This window comes from Pelodiscus sinensis, chromosome 3 (genome assembly GCF_049634645.1).
Source record: "Pelodiscus sinensis isolate JC-2024 chromosome 3, ASM4963464v1, whole genome shotgun sequence".
Taxonomy (NCBI): Eukaryota; Metazoa; Chordata; order Testudines; family Trionychidae; genus Pelodiscus; species Pelodiscus sinensis.
The window spans coordinates 102606728-102621836 of NC_134713.1; the positions used below are offsets into that span (position 1 = coordinate 102606728).

The 15109-nt window shown below is 41.7% G+C and overlaps 1 protein-coding gene across 12 annotated transcripts in view; it reads left to right on the plus strand.

Moving 5' to 3' along the window:
- UTRN (utrophin) overlaps positions 1-15109 on the plus strand; it is a 569920-nt gene that overhangs the window by 439345 nt on the left and 115466 nt on the right. For all 12 annotated transcript variants that reach the window (XM_075924350.1, XM_075924351.1, XM_075924354.1 and 9 more), the window contains 4 exons: positions 3726-3994; positions 7005-7151; positions 8621-8699; positions 14576-14636. In XM_075924350.1, coding sequence (XP_075780465.1) covers positions 3726-3994; positions 7005-7151; positions 8621-8699; positions 14576-14636 — 556 coding nt within the window. The remainder of the gene's footprint in view (positions 1-3725; positions 3995-7004; positions 7152-8620; positions 8700-14575; positions 14637-15109) is intronic.

A 15109-nucleotide genomic window follows, 5' to 3' on the forward strand; every position in this document is an offset into this window, starting at 1 on the left:
TTTTTTTCCCCTCCAGTTCTAAAATTCAAACATGCTCTGAAACTACCCAGCTATTCTGCTGATATATGCTCTGAAATTGACAGTCATAGATTCCAAGGTTAAAAAGAACCAATGTGATCATGTAGTTTTAATAGAACAGGCCATAAAAAGTTCCCAAAATTCTTAGAATAGACTTTTAACCAAAAAAAAAAAATAATAATATTGTTTTGAAAATAGTCATTGATGGAGAATCCACCACTAGCATTAGTAAATTGAACTAATGGTTAATTAGCCTCTGTTACGTACCTTGGGAACAATCTAGACTAGTGAACAACTGTCCATACACTGCCCTTTACACTGCCCTTTACACTGCTTTGCTGTTGTTGTCATCACTCGCGGACTGCTCACAAGCACCCATCAGCATGCAAGTCACCCCCAGTTATGTCAGTGTGCATTTGCAACCTGCCAGTCACACTCAGGCTTTTACCAACCTGAACTGTATTGCAGGGTGACCCCTGCACACTGCCGATAACAGATTTTTAACCAGAAAGCTTTGTAATTTCCAGCTCTTACAAAGGCCATCATTTTATTAATAGTAATGATATACACACATCCTATTATCCGCAATGGAGTTTAACAAATATTCAATTTAAATACACTGGCTTAGATAAAAGAATAAAACACATTTATTAACTACAGAGTAATAGATTTTAAGCGAATATATAAGTTATAAGGCATGAAAGTCAGAAATAGTCACAAGAAAAATAAATGTAAAATGCAGCCAGTGCTTAATTTAACAAACTATGTTAAATTTAAAGCAAAGTTTTTCTTACAACATGCTCTCAACAGTATTTGTCAAACTTCTTAGACCAGAACCATAAAAACAGTCATACTGGGTCATACTAATGGTCCATCAAGCCAAATGACCTGTTTGCCAACAGTGGCCAATGGCAGATGCTTCAGAGGGAATGAACAAAATAGGTAATCCTCAAGGGATCCCATCCCTTATCTCCCACTCCCAGTTTCTGTATAATGGCAACACTCTCCCTTTTTCTGCAGTGAAGACATGGATAGAGAGACATCAGTGAGGTGTTCCCCCTTTCTTTTTATACTCTCCTCTCTCCGCTTAGAGAGGCATTTCCAGCTGAGATCAGGAGACAAAAATATTCTCTGGACAGAAACTCCATAAGCTATTTGCTAACATATGCATTTCTTGTCTCTACTTCCTTTCTTGCCAAAGAATGACTATTTACAAGGTAATGGCCCAATAAGATTGTTTATACTTGGCTGAGGTGATAACTTGCCCTTTGTCTCTGCACAACAGGTTGGGCCAGCCTCCAGATTTGGAAAAAATGTAATTAACTTCTCAGAATGGACTCTCATAACTTGACCTCTAATGTTGCCACACGTAATTTAGTAAGATAGCAATGATCAGAAAATTATAAGTTTTCAAATGATATCTCACAAGGCATACTTTGTAAATGACTATTACAATTATGTATAAGGGGAGAATACAGGGGTGCAGGCTATCATAGTCTCTCATTAAAAATATACACCTTATTTCCAATGTACATATTAACGCTATTCAGCATGCTTTGTTAAGTTGTTTTTTAAGTTTCTTTCCTTGTTTGGTTTACATAGTCATCAATAAAAGTGGCGAGTTGTCCTGTGGCACCTTATAGACTAACCGAAGTGTTGGAGCATAAGCTTTCATGAGTAAAGACCCACTTCGTCAGATAACATGCATCCGACGAAGTGGGTCTTTGCCTACGAAAGCTTATGCTCCAGCACGTCGGTTAGACTATAAAGTGCCACAGGACTCCTCACCGCTTTTGCAGATTCAGACTAACACGGCTACCCCTCTGATACTTGATAGTCATCAATAAAATTTCTTCCAAACTGTTCCCAACAAGACTTTGTCTCTGCATTTTATCAGAAATTATAGGAAAAGGGAGGTTTTTACAAAACTTGAAGTACTTCTGCTTTCAGCTATTCTGAAATAGTTTTGGATGGTGTTTCCATTCTTGTGTGTACCAAAACTAAGAAATGGAGAGGTTCACAATAAATAAGCAAGTTTTTCAAACCTCTTAAAATTGGCTAATAACAGTTCTTGTTTAATCTAAACAGGTTTCTTTATCCATGCTTACCCTAGCTAAGGATATCTGCTTTTCTCAGCTAACATATGAATAGTAAGGACTTGAATATTTTTACAAGATTTTTGTGCTAATTGTTCTCAGCTAGGTAGGAATGTTAGAAACCAGGAGGGTTAACAAACTGATTAGTATGCAGCTTTATTAGTAGCATATTATTAACATATTTTAACACCATGATAATATATTTTGACTGCAGGTTCCCCTTATCCCTACCCCACAGAAGCAAAGAATAAAAAATAAAAAAATTGTTCCCTTTTTTTCTTTGTTATGGCTATCTGATTGATAAGCCAAGTCTGTTATAAAGATATTTTAATGGCTATCTTCTGCTAGATGGAAGGTTTTTTTCACTCATTTGACCTCTTTCGTCTTGTTTCATTGATGTCATTCTCCTATTTATAGACATCATTTATCTTTAATGGTTAAAACTGCAAAAATAAAATGTTCCTAAAATGCTGCTGCTTTTCTGAACATAAAGTATAATACCGTTTAGTGGGTGTTTTGGTTTGTTTAATCATAAGTTTCTTTTGCTGTTCAAAGTATTTCTTTGCCTGCTGAAATTGTGTGTCTATAGAGTGGGGTTCTCTCGTAGGAAAGAGGAATTCTTTGGGTGTTCCTGTATTTGTTTCAATCACTGTAATAACAACCTTCCCTCATATGAAGGGGGCTGGATTAAGCTGGTTTCAGAGCTAACTGAGGCCACTTTAAGGGCATGGCTTCACTACAGAATTAGGTCAATTTTATTTATTTTGACTTTGAGCATTTGATTTAACAAATGCAGTTTGCATGTCCCCACCAGGTGTCCGGGGTCGACAGAACACATCTTCATTGCCACGGGATGCACTGTGGATAGCCATCTCACAGATGTGGCATCAGATGGGAATTCAGGGCGAGGGTTTTGATGCCTTTTGGGACGAAAACATTGTTAAGAGTGATTATGGGTGCAGGAGATGGGTCTCCCATGTCTTTCATTCAAAAACAACCTTGTCCTGTGATATGTTTGTCTAAGCTCCTTTATTTTCATATGGCATTACTGTGTGTCCCAATAGCCCTTATCCACCATGCCCTATGTGATTTTGGCATAGATATCAGTTTCATTGTCTGCTTTGGAGCTCTGCCTGCATAGTCTGTTCCCTCCTCCCTCCAGCAATCAGAGAAAATGTGGTTCAATTTATTAGAGAATTGAAAGAGAGAGAAAAGGGCAGAGATTCATGAACTGAGAAAGTGAAGTTCCATACTATGTAGATTACTCTTCCAGATTCCTGAGGTACAACAAACCCCAGTAGCCCGTCCTAGGATCTTGCCTTTTATAATATATGGACATGAGGATGAATTTCTCAACACTAAGCCATGTTGTTCTTTAGGAATAAAGTTTTGCTTTTCTTTTCATTTAATTTAATTTGTCAGCATGGACATTTCTTGTTGGTTTGTTTAAAGAAAGATCATCTAGATTATGATGAGCTCTGAATTGCCTGGAAATCTTATCAGTTAATGTCTTATTGAATATGCTCCTTGTACAGAATCACACCTGTTCAACCAAAAATGAACAGCAGCTTAAAAAATAACTCTAAACCTCAAAACCTTCTTTCCCTACAGAGTTGACCCCTGAGGAGAAAGCACAGAGAATTGCCAAAGCTATGCGTAAACAGTCTTCAGAGGTGAAAGAGAAATGGGACAGCCTGAATGCCAGTGCCAACAGCTGGCAGAAGCAAGTGGATAAAGCACTAGAGAAACTGAAAGATGTGCAGTGTGCCATGGATGACCTCGATGCTGACTTGAAAGAGGCTGAAAATGTGCGAAATGGCTGGAAACCAGTTGGAGATTTACTGATTGACTCACTGCAGGAACATGTTGAGAAAACTACAGTAAGTATGACATTCTTTATGAATATAATTTGGTTTGTATTAGTCTGTGTAGAATTCTAAATTCCTTCACACTTTCCATGTCTATTATAAGTACATATGCACCCACATATTTGGTCTATATAAATTCCATTGCAAAAACACTTTGGTTATGTCTATGCTGACAGGGGTATTTAGAGTACACACACTACATGCATCCCCTGCATGGGAATAAATGGCAGTGTAGACAGTGAAGCACTGCTTAGGCAAGTAAAGACACACCAGGACCTTAGGGGTACCCTATTCAGCTGTCTATATGCCCAAGCAATGCCTCCACTCATTTAAGCTGCTATTCATAGCAGTGTAGCAACTACTGTCCCCACCCCCAGAACCAGAACCTTTCCCTATTCCAGAGAAAGTGTCCAGCAGTAGGGAGGCAACAGGGGAATGCATTGTCAGTTCCTCATTGCTAGAGTCTTTCCTGCTGCCTCAATTTCTCAATTTAGTGTAGATGCAGGCTGCTTTTCACTAGTTACCCAGGCCCTACAACGGGGTGGGGAATAATTTTTGCCCATTTGACTCTCCCCCCCTTCTCACTAGGCACCCATGCCCTAGAAGAGGCTTGGCACACTCCCATACTCCCAGGCCAATCAGGGCTTGGGGAGTGTGGGAAGCCTCCTCCTATGCTGCAAGGAGCGCGTGACACTTAGAAGTGCTGCGTGCTCCTCGCAGGGCTGGGACAGAGCAAAGGAAACTTCACACAGCTCCCCCGCCCCCAGGTCCTGATTGTCTTGGGGGCAGGGGAGTGCATGAAGCCTGCTTCGCTCTCCCTCCCTCCCCATCTTGCAAGCAGCGCGCAGCGCTTCAAAGCATCATGTGCTCCTGGCAGGGCAGGAAGAGGTTTCCCACACTCCGCTGCCCCCAGGCCAATTAAGGCCTGGGGCGGGGGAGCACACAAAGCCTTCTCCGCTCTTCCCCCGCCCTGCGAGCAGCACCCTAATTGGCCTGGGGGCAGCAGGCCTCCGTGGATCGGATCCACCCGCTTGGCCGGCCAGATCCAGCCCACAGAGGTCCTTTTGCTCACCCATGCCCTAGAGTGTGAGCAGACTTTATAGGTAAGTTTGCTAACGGGCATTTCCTATCAACACAGTTATTAAACTTAAAGGAAATAGCTAGTTTAGGCAATATCAATAATTGTGACTAACTTCATTTATATTCCTTCGTATGCAAATGTTGTCATACTCAGAAATACTAAGATTCCACAGCTCCATAACAAAATCTTTTTTTCATTTCCAATGTTTAAGCTCCCATAATGATTCTACTGACCAAAGTTATGCACGGGTTTACTTCTGACCTTAGCATATAACATTACTCATGAAAGGATCAATGGTCTTTCATTGTTTTAAAAAACAGATTCCATCTCTATATGTATTATAAACAATTATATGCATGTATGGTACTATATAAGTAGTATATCTGACTCTTTCATTTTACCAGTGTTCATGTATACATGAATAGGGGTTTACACCTCCTTCCTCTGTAATTTTGTTTAAACTTTTGAGTTCAGTGGAACATAAAAATGTTGAAGGTACGTCTAAACTATGTTCTAGTTTCGAAAGAGGATATGCAAATTCTGTGACAGTAGTCTGGATGTGGTTTTTTCAGGAAAAAAAAACGTTTTTCAAAAAAACCACCACGTAAACCTCATTTTTTAAGGAAGAGCAGGGTTTTTTTTTTCTGAAAAAAGGGTTCCCCCCCAAAAAAAAAGCGTCTAGAATACATTCACTTTCGAAAGATCCACTTTTGAAAGTGAGATTGGAAGAAGATATGTACATTCCCATGGGAATTTGCATATCCTCTTTCGAAAATAGAGCGTAGTCTAAACATAGACACACTCAACCACATCCAAGCTGATTTATATCTAGGCTGTTTTTGATTTAAGAAGAGTAATGCACACATTGCTCCTCTCCCCCCCGCCATTTTAATATATAGTAAACCAAGCTCTAGAATGCTGGAGGGAATAGCTCTTTGTTCTTGTGTTAAGAAGCAGTTTGTCATATCTTAATGCCATTTCTGCAAAGCAGGATAAAACAAAGTCCATTAAATTTTCATTGCTGTGAAAAGCAGAAGGAGCTGCTAGATCTGTTGGGAGCCAACAAACCAAAATTTTCCCTCTTGCCTCCTGTTAATGGAAGTGACAAGGGATATTTTCAAGGAAGGTGGGGAATAATTGGATTGTCCAATCCTCCCCCCCTTTTGTTTTCTGGTTGTTTTTGGCTTGTTCGTTGACACTTAGTCAAGCTCTTCACAGCGCCATTTACCATTACTTCCTCCACAGTAAGAAAGACATTTAGTGAATCTTTTCAACAATAACTAAATTGTTTAATGTTATGTTAAGTTTAGTTTGATTCAGAAATTTTTTTATTGTGATAGTTTTAGCTGAGTCATAATCCCCTAAACTACTATATTTCTTGTCATTGAAAGATGCATTGCCTCATGCTTTGCTAATTCAATAATGAAGTATTTAAATAAAGATTTAATTGAGGAACAATAGTCAGCCTTATTCAATGCATTTTATTTAAGAATCCTTGATTTGACCTTGTATTTCTAAAAATCATTGTAGAATATCACAATATTGGATTAAATCCACCCTGTGCAAAATAACCACAAAGCCGTATGCGCCCCCAAAAATTTACTTAAGGCTTATTTTTGAGGACTTAAATGGAATGCATGTAGGGTAGACTTTTTAGGGTAGACACAGGTCTCTCAGCACCTGTGTACAGAGGTGGGTTTATAGTGAAGTCAAATATTACAATTGGGCAGACTCCTTTCCAATCAAATCCTACTTAAATAAATAGGCTTTCCTCCATAGAGAGCGCTAGTTACTTCCATTGCATGCTTTTGTTTAGCACTTCTCACTTATACTGTCATGTCAGTCTCAACCAAATGTAACTTAGTTTTTTGTTTAGCATGAGAGTTTTTATTCTATTCTGTAAGAAAGTGGTCAAGCAAAGGTGTGTGTTTGTTCTGTCAGGCTTTCAGAGAAGAGATTGCACCAATCAACTTGAAAGTTAAAACAATGAATGATTTATCTAGTCAGCTCTCTCCACTTGACCTTCATCCGTCTCTAAAGATGTCTCGCCAGCTGGATGACCTGAATATGCGCTGGAAACTTTTACAGGTATGGCCTTTTCCTTAGGAGATGCGTTGTCTGAAATGGGGAGGGAAAAGTGCTTTAGCAGTACTCTTTTTTTTCCTCTTACGAAACAAATTATTAACTTTTTTCATTATTGCTCTCTTGAGTGTGTTACCATAGTGGCAAAAAGCAATGAAAGGAGCTGTCTTTCCTTCACTCTCTTGATTGATAGCCTTCCTTTTCTGCTCTCTCAGCAGTTCACTCACTCAAGGGACTATGTTAATTTTTAGAGACTAGATCTTATTTTTGTTTCATCTTTGTGATAGCAATATTTGTACCAATTTGTAAGCACTGAAATAACTTCATAAATCATAGTTATCGAAACTTTTGAAAGTTGGCACATATGTTTCTGCTGCATTGCCACCTGGGTAAAGGTTGGTTTTCTTTTTTAAATGTCCGGTTTCCATCGGGAATTTTTTGTGTGTGAATAATGTGAATACTGATAGGTCTGGAACTCTGGCATGGGGGGGGAAGAAGTGAAGGTTTAAGATAACAAAACATGCTCGAGAGGCATGGAGTAGATTCATATTGCTTATATTTGACTGTTGGTACTTCAGTGGGCCTAAGACTGGTATAATAAAATCTGTGTATCTATTGGCTTATTTACAGTTTAGTGCTGAATAAAATAATGAGGATCGATCCTTAATGTATTTGTCATATTTAAGTCAGTTTAACAATCTTTTCAATCCCCCCCCCCCAATCACAATCTTTCACGCTGTTTTTTTTTACAGTCCACTTCTATTAATGTTGATTTCCCCAAATCTCAATTTTTTTTTCTTGCCACACAAAGAAGGAATTGGGGGAAAACAAAATGTTTTGAAAAGGGAAAAAATATGTCTCCTGTATCTTTGTTTCTGGGAACCTGCAGAGTTAGGATATAAGCTTCTAGGCTACTAGTCTCAAAACAAACTGGGAGGCAAAGTTATTAACATTTCTGAAGCATCCCTTCTTGTCTCTCAAAATGTAATTTGTAATTGAAATGATTTTCTGCCTTAAAGAGAAGTACCTAAGCAGCCAAGCCCCTGCTGCATGTGCTTAGTGCAGTTTAATTAGTAACCCATAAGGAAGTCTGGCTATCCTGTCAGCCAGTGAAGCAGTGTGTTCAGAATAGTCCAATCTTGTAAAGGCAGCTGTCAGATTGACACAATCAAATAGAGTCCTGCTGACTAGGGACAATTTGGGCAAGAGATGGAGAGCAAAATCAGAAAAGTCAGTGGACAATGTAGATCACTGTGAAAGTTGTTCAGTATTGACCTGCATTGCTTTACCTAAGTGCAATGTTATCTTGCATTTAATGAGCTACGAGTAAATGTGTTAGATGCATGACATTTATTTGGAATGGAATGCAAACCATTGTTTTTATTGTGGCTCCTACTTTGCAGAATAAATATGGATCTTTCGTGTGTGTGTGTGTGTGTGTGTGTGTGTGTGTGTGTGTGTGTTTGTTTGTATAGGTCTCTGTAGAGGATCGCCTTAAACTGCTGCAAGAAGCACACCAGGATTTTGGCCCTACATCTCAACATTTTCTCTCCAGTAAGTGCTAGTAATAAATTTGAGAAAGTATCTTCTTTGATATCCTTAACTGACCATATTGTTCAGGAAGTTTCTCTTGCTTGTAGTTAACTACTTTGTTCTTTCAGCTCAGTTCATTCTGTGTTCCTCCTCAGACTTCTTCATTTCACTTCAGCTCTCTATTATATTCCATTCTCATGGATCACCCAGGTGTCTCCACACACAATGGTTCCAGTTCTGGTTATCTAACTGCTCGTTCTTTGTTTGCAGATTTTGCTGCTTTTCTGCACCTTTTTTTTTATTTAATATAGTGTCACATGCATGAGTTCTTATCCCATTTCCCTCTGATATCTATATTCTTTTCAATCATAGTATCTCTACCTCTGACCTTAGCTACCAACCTGATACAAGACAAGAGCTGGTCAAACGTCTTTTTTAAAAAATGCATGCTAACCAAAAGTTGAACGACATTTACTGTGTTTTCAGAAGTGCAAATGAAGAGAAAAGTCCAACAAAACTTCTTTCTTCTATGGGGAAACAATTGTATTTATTTATTGCCATGTAATGATTTTTTAGAAATTTAGATCTGGAACCTTCGAGTATTTATAGGATTTTTCCTTGGCCCACATTTGACCCATTATAGAAATGTGATGGAACTATAGAATAAAGATCCATGTCCAGTTTCTGAACCTTTCTCTCACCCAGAAACACCCCCAAAGCTCAAGTATTTTGAGCTACATGGTGTTAAATTAGGTCTATCTCTATTTTTTAGATGAGCCCTACAATTATAATAATAGCTTTTTGTCATGTATTGTCTTTGAGTGCTTTGAGATGGGTGGATAGTGACTTAACTCTTATATTGCACTTTGATTCTATAGATCTCAGTGTATTATATGCGAATACATGACACAATGCTAGGAGCATCTTGCCAGCTAACAAGTCAAATAACCTAAAATAATTTTTAAAAACCCTCTAGATATCTAGTCTCCATTTTTCAGGAAACCTAACTGCCATAATCTTATTTCTGACCCCTAAGTGCATTTGAATTAAAGAGCCCGATGAAAGAGTTGCAGTGTAACACATTTAATTAAAAAATATAGGTGACACACAGGACAAAGATTTTTAGAGCAATTCCTCAAAAATGATGAGACTTATTTGCAGGCTTGCCAGATTCTTCAACTGTGATCCTCAGAACAGAGCGACTTAACACTTTCTTTTGTATAAATGATAAATAAAATGTATCTAGAACCAGGGAATGTCTGGGAAACTTGAGACCTCTGTGTAGTATCAGAATTTTTACAGCTGAGGAGGCATTCTCAAGCTGCATTACTAGCATGCCTCTGCTTGTTCTAGAGCACTGGTCTCCAGCCTTTACACCGAAGATCACTTTTTAAATCTCAGAACAGGGGAAGATCTACCGCCCTGCCCCTTCCTTGAAGCCCCGCCCTCTCTATTCTCCTCCTGTCCATCACTTGCTATCCCCAGCTCTTACTTACACACTCTGATAAACAGTTTATTTTTAAATTATGCAATATATAAAATTAAAATCAGGTGTTTATAGTTATGAAATAAATGGTCTGTTTTTTATTCATGCTATTTAAATCTAAAATGAAGCATTTATAATTATACATTTTGTGGGGTCAGAGTTCTGCGGCTGGGGGCAGAGGAGAGGGAACAGGGTGCTGGGAGGGCAGAGGACAGGGTTCTGCAGCAGGGGACAGGGTGCCAGTGGGGACAGAGTTCAGGGAATGGGGAACGGGAATAGGGACAGAGTTCTGTAGCTGGGGACAGAGGAGTGGGGTTTGAGGAGCGGGGACAGGGGGCAGGGTGCCAGTGGCAGCAGAGTCCCTTGCATCTGCCTCCTCCCAGGATTCTCCCCTGCCCCCCCAGAGGGAAGCCAGCACGTGCCTCCTCTGGGCCTGACTCCCTCTCCCTCCCCCCCACAGAACAGGGAAACCCCTCGCGTGCCTGCCCCAGGGACAACTCCTCCGCTCCTGCGGCAGGGCCAAACCCCTGTGGGCGCCTGTCCCGGGGCCAAACCCCCCTTCCACGGCGTGGCCCGGCCCATCCCCTCTCCTCCCGCAGTGTGGCCAACCCCCCTCCCGTGGCGCAGCACGGCCAACCCCCTCCTGCAGCATGGCCAACCCCCACGGGCGCCTGCCCTGGGGCCAAACCCCCCTTCCAGAGCCCTGCCCAGCCCAGCCCAGCCAACCCAACCCCTGCCCTCCCCTCCCGCAGCATGTCCAACCCGCAGCCCCCACGGGCGCCTTCCCTGGGGCCAAACCCCCCTCCCATAGTGCGGCCTAGCCTGGCCCAGCCCAGCCAACCCTCCGCCCCCCCCCCCCGGCCAACCCCCGCCCTCTCCTCCCGCAGTGCGGCCAACCCCCGCGGGCTCCTGCCCTGGGGCCAAACCCCCCTCCCACAGTGTGGCCCGGCCCAGCCAAAACCCGGGGCCGACCCCCGTTCCCACAGCGCAGGGAAAACCCTGCGCTCAACTCACCCCTCCGGCGCTGGCGGCGCAGGGAAGCCCTCCGCACTCCTCTTCCAGGGCCGACGCCCCCTCCCCCAGCATGCAAGAGAGCTGTGGGAGAGAAACAGCCCGCGCACTTCCGGAACTCCCGGAAGTGACGCGGGCTTCAGACAGGACCTCCGTCCACCCCGCGGGAAGCTGGCACTACACTAGAGGTAGGTAGTGGAGCTTTTTGGGGATGGGGGGAAAATGGAGGGTGGGGTTGCCCGAACGCCTCGTGATCAACTGGTCGAGACCTCGTGATCGACCAGTCGATCGTGATCAACGGGTTGGTGACCACGGTTCTAGAGGAATGTCCCTTACGGAGTCACTCCTGACTCCTCCTTCTCTACAAAGAACAACCTGACATAGGGGACAGCTTGAAACGTTGTCACAACGCTGATCTATTTCTGTCATCCCGCTAATGTTTTATTAGTGGGAAGACAGTTGCACTCTTGCTACATCCTTTCTCAACTTGGAATCCTTGGGCTCCTTATAGCTCACTCTTATGTTGGTAAGGCTTAGCCATCCCTCAGAATATTTTGATCCATAGTTCCCTAAATGAAACCCATGCTACTGTCCTAAAGTTTTGAGAAATACTAGCTTGATATTTCTGTAATCTCTGTTTTACAGATCCACAGTTCCACAACTCTGCAGCTAGCTTTTATATTCTTAGAAGAACAGATTTATTTCAGTTAGTTATTATGTGCATATGCACTGTCTCTCAGCCTGCTGTACCCTCATTCAAAGCCTTTCAGCCACCCTGTTCAATGAATCCCTCACATGCATCCAATATTTTTACTGTCTACAGTATTTATATTGGGTACCACAATCAATAGTTACTCTTCATCTTCCACCCTGAAATAATGGTTTAAAAACAATAATTTCATCTTTGCATAGATTCATGCAACACAGAAAATGGACAATGTTTTTATTAAGCAGAGTTCAAAATAAGCACAGCATCACTTGATGCATAAGAATTAGAGATAAATCTATTATTATGTTATCAATACGATTTGCCCGCTATGGCAGAATCTCTGCCGTCTCTCACATATCTAATAAGTCAAACCTGATCAAAACTCAGAGGGGAGCTAATCTTCACAGTTAGCTAACATTATTAAAATAATAGTACCCCAGAAACCAATGGCAATGATTAACAATATTAGGAAATGAAGGTCTGAAAGGTCTGAAGTAGTAGATCTAAAATGAAGGTCTGAAGTAGTCTGCTATCTTGGGTGATTTCACTCCTTTTTTCTTCCACACAACAGATTCCCAAAATACAAGCCCTACTATTCTTTGTTTCAAATTATGGACAAATAAAATGATTGTTTGATCATAGAATTTGTTTTTCTTACAAATTACCAGCACTTACTTAAATATGGATATATTTCCCCCCCTAAAAATGTGGCACAGATTTTCCTGTTAATCTCTGAATACATATTAAAATATAGATCTTTTTTCCATAGGTTCATATATTTTGCCCCAAAGTACTGCACGGCTAGCCTGTTGTTCACTAAATTAATTTATTAACTCTGTATAATGTGGCCAGAATTTTCATTCCACTTCTCTAGATTTTAAAATATGGGGTATGGAGCCTAGCTTAGGTGCCTAATTTTGGTTTGTGTGTTGAATATAAATTTTGTCTTATTCTTTCAAGAACAAATACTTTGATTCCACAATGAATTTGCTTCCTAGACACTAGAAAATGTTTTACAAAATACAGGCAGTCCCCGGGTTACGTACAAGATAGGGACTGTAGGTTTGTTCTTAAGCTGAATTTGTATGTAAGTCGGAACTGGCGTCCAGATTCAGCCGCTGCTGAAACTGACCAGCGGCTGACTACAGGAAGCCCGAGGCAGAGTTGCTCTGCCCCGGGCTTCCTGGAATCAGCTGCTGATCAGTTTCAACAGCGGCTGAATCTGGACGCCTGGGACAGAGCAGCTGGGGCGCTGCCGGGTAGGTCCCCGCAGCGCCGCACCTCAGTGCTGTGGGGACCAACCCGGCAGCACCCCAGCTTCTCTACCCCAGGTGTCCCCAAGTCAGCCGCTGCTGAAACTGATTAGCGGCTGATTCCAGGAAGCCCAAGGCAGAGCAACTGAAACTGACCAGCAGCGGCTAAATCAGGACGCCTGGGGCAGTGCAGCTGGGGTGCTGCCGGGTTGGTCCAGTAGTGCCGAGGAGCGGCGCTGCGGGACCAACCCGGCAGTGCCCCAGATGCTGTACCCCAGGCGTCGCGAGAAAAGCCTGGTCTGCTGGGGGGGGGGGGGCGCACTAGCTGCGTCCCCCCTCTCCCTGCCAGCAGACCAGGGAGACGCAGGCGGCGGGACCGCCGAGACGCGCCACGGTCCCGCCCGCATCCTCCACGGCTTTGCTCCGCGTCTCCCTGGTCTGCTGGGGGGGCTCCCCCAGCAGACCAGGGAGACGCGGAGCAGCTTTTCTTGCCCTGGAGGACGTGGGCGGCGGGACCATGGCGCATCTGGACGGTCCAGCCGCCCGAGTCCTCCGGGGCGAGAAAAGCCCTGTTCGACATAAGTCGAATCCGCGTAAGTCGGGGACTGCCTGTACCAATTTGGTTATGTATTATGGGGTGGTATAAAGCATCTGGTTTGGGGAGTACATGGGTAAAGTACATGTATGGGAACTCCCAGCGTCTGACCACTTCTAAATTAATCTGCCAGCTATCTTCTTCAGTCTTCATCTGAAGATTTCTATAATCTACTGAAATTTTTAGCTGAGCAGAGGTTTTGTAGGTTTTGCATCTTTTGTGTGTAGATTTGTTATAGGAGGAGCCCCAATTTACGGATTATCTTTTTTGCTGTGTGAGATTTACATACATTTTACAGATTTCTATCTTCAGGAGCATGGGAATGGGGTTTAATATTCTGTGTATTTCACAGAACATTGATTTATATGAATTGGGATTTCAAATAGGAGCTGAGGGAAATAACTAACAGTAATGTAATTATTTTTCTCTTATGTTATATTGTAATATATTAATTATGGTAGTGGAGGCCTAAAAACATAAATTGCTTATAAATTTCCAAATCTTAATTTGCTTGTAATTTCTGGAACCCAAAAGTTAAAAGTTTAAAAATGCTCCGTTAGCCTGCCTCTGCGTGGATGGCTTGCTAGTCTATAATTTATTATCATTCTTTGAAATGGAATCACCATATTTGTTAGCTTTATTTCTTGCATGGCATCAAATAAATAGCTAACACTATCCTGATATATTATCATTGTTTTCTCCAGCTAAATTACCGAAAGCCTGACTGGAAAATTAGAGACATTTCTACTTAATTTATTATAAGAGGAGCTAATTGTAAAATGGAATCATGTTTTTTGAGACAGGTGCTGTTTAATCACCACCTCCTGTGTTTTTCCCCCCCAGCTTCAGTTCAGCTTCCATGGCAGAGATCTGTCTCACATAACAAAGTGCCCTATTACATCAAGTAAGTTGGTGTTGATTTTCATTTAGCTGCACTAAAGAAAGCAAAGGGTTTTGTGAACTAAGTCTGATACCTGATGTTACAAGATTAGTAGAAATTATACAAATATATTCAATGCTTAATGTGTCATTCCGTATATCCTATATCTTTTTCTACAATATGAATACAAATTTACAAATATATACAAATCATCCAGCATTGAAGTTCTGATTCAGCAAGGTTATTTAATCACATTCCTGATTTTAAGCACATGAGCTTGTGCTATTGAAGCCAGTAGGACTATTTGTGTGCTTAAAGTTAGGCACAAGCTAGAAAAAGAAATGAAAACCTGGGGGGGGGGGGGGGGGGGGCGGGTTCTGTAAGAGTCTGAATACAGGGTATGTCTCCTCTTAATGACAAAGTCCATATTTGAGAATAATTTTTGTAGTGACTAATTTGTACAAAGTTCATGATTTACAGTTTACTGCTTTTGTTTG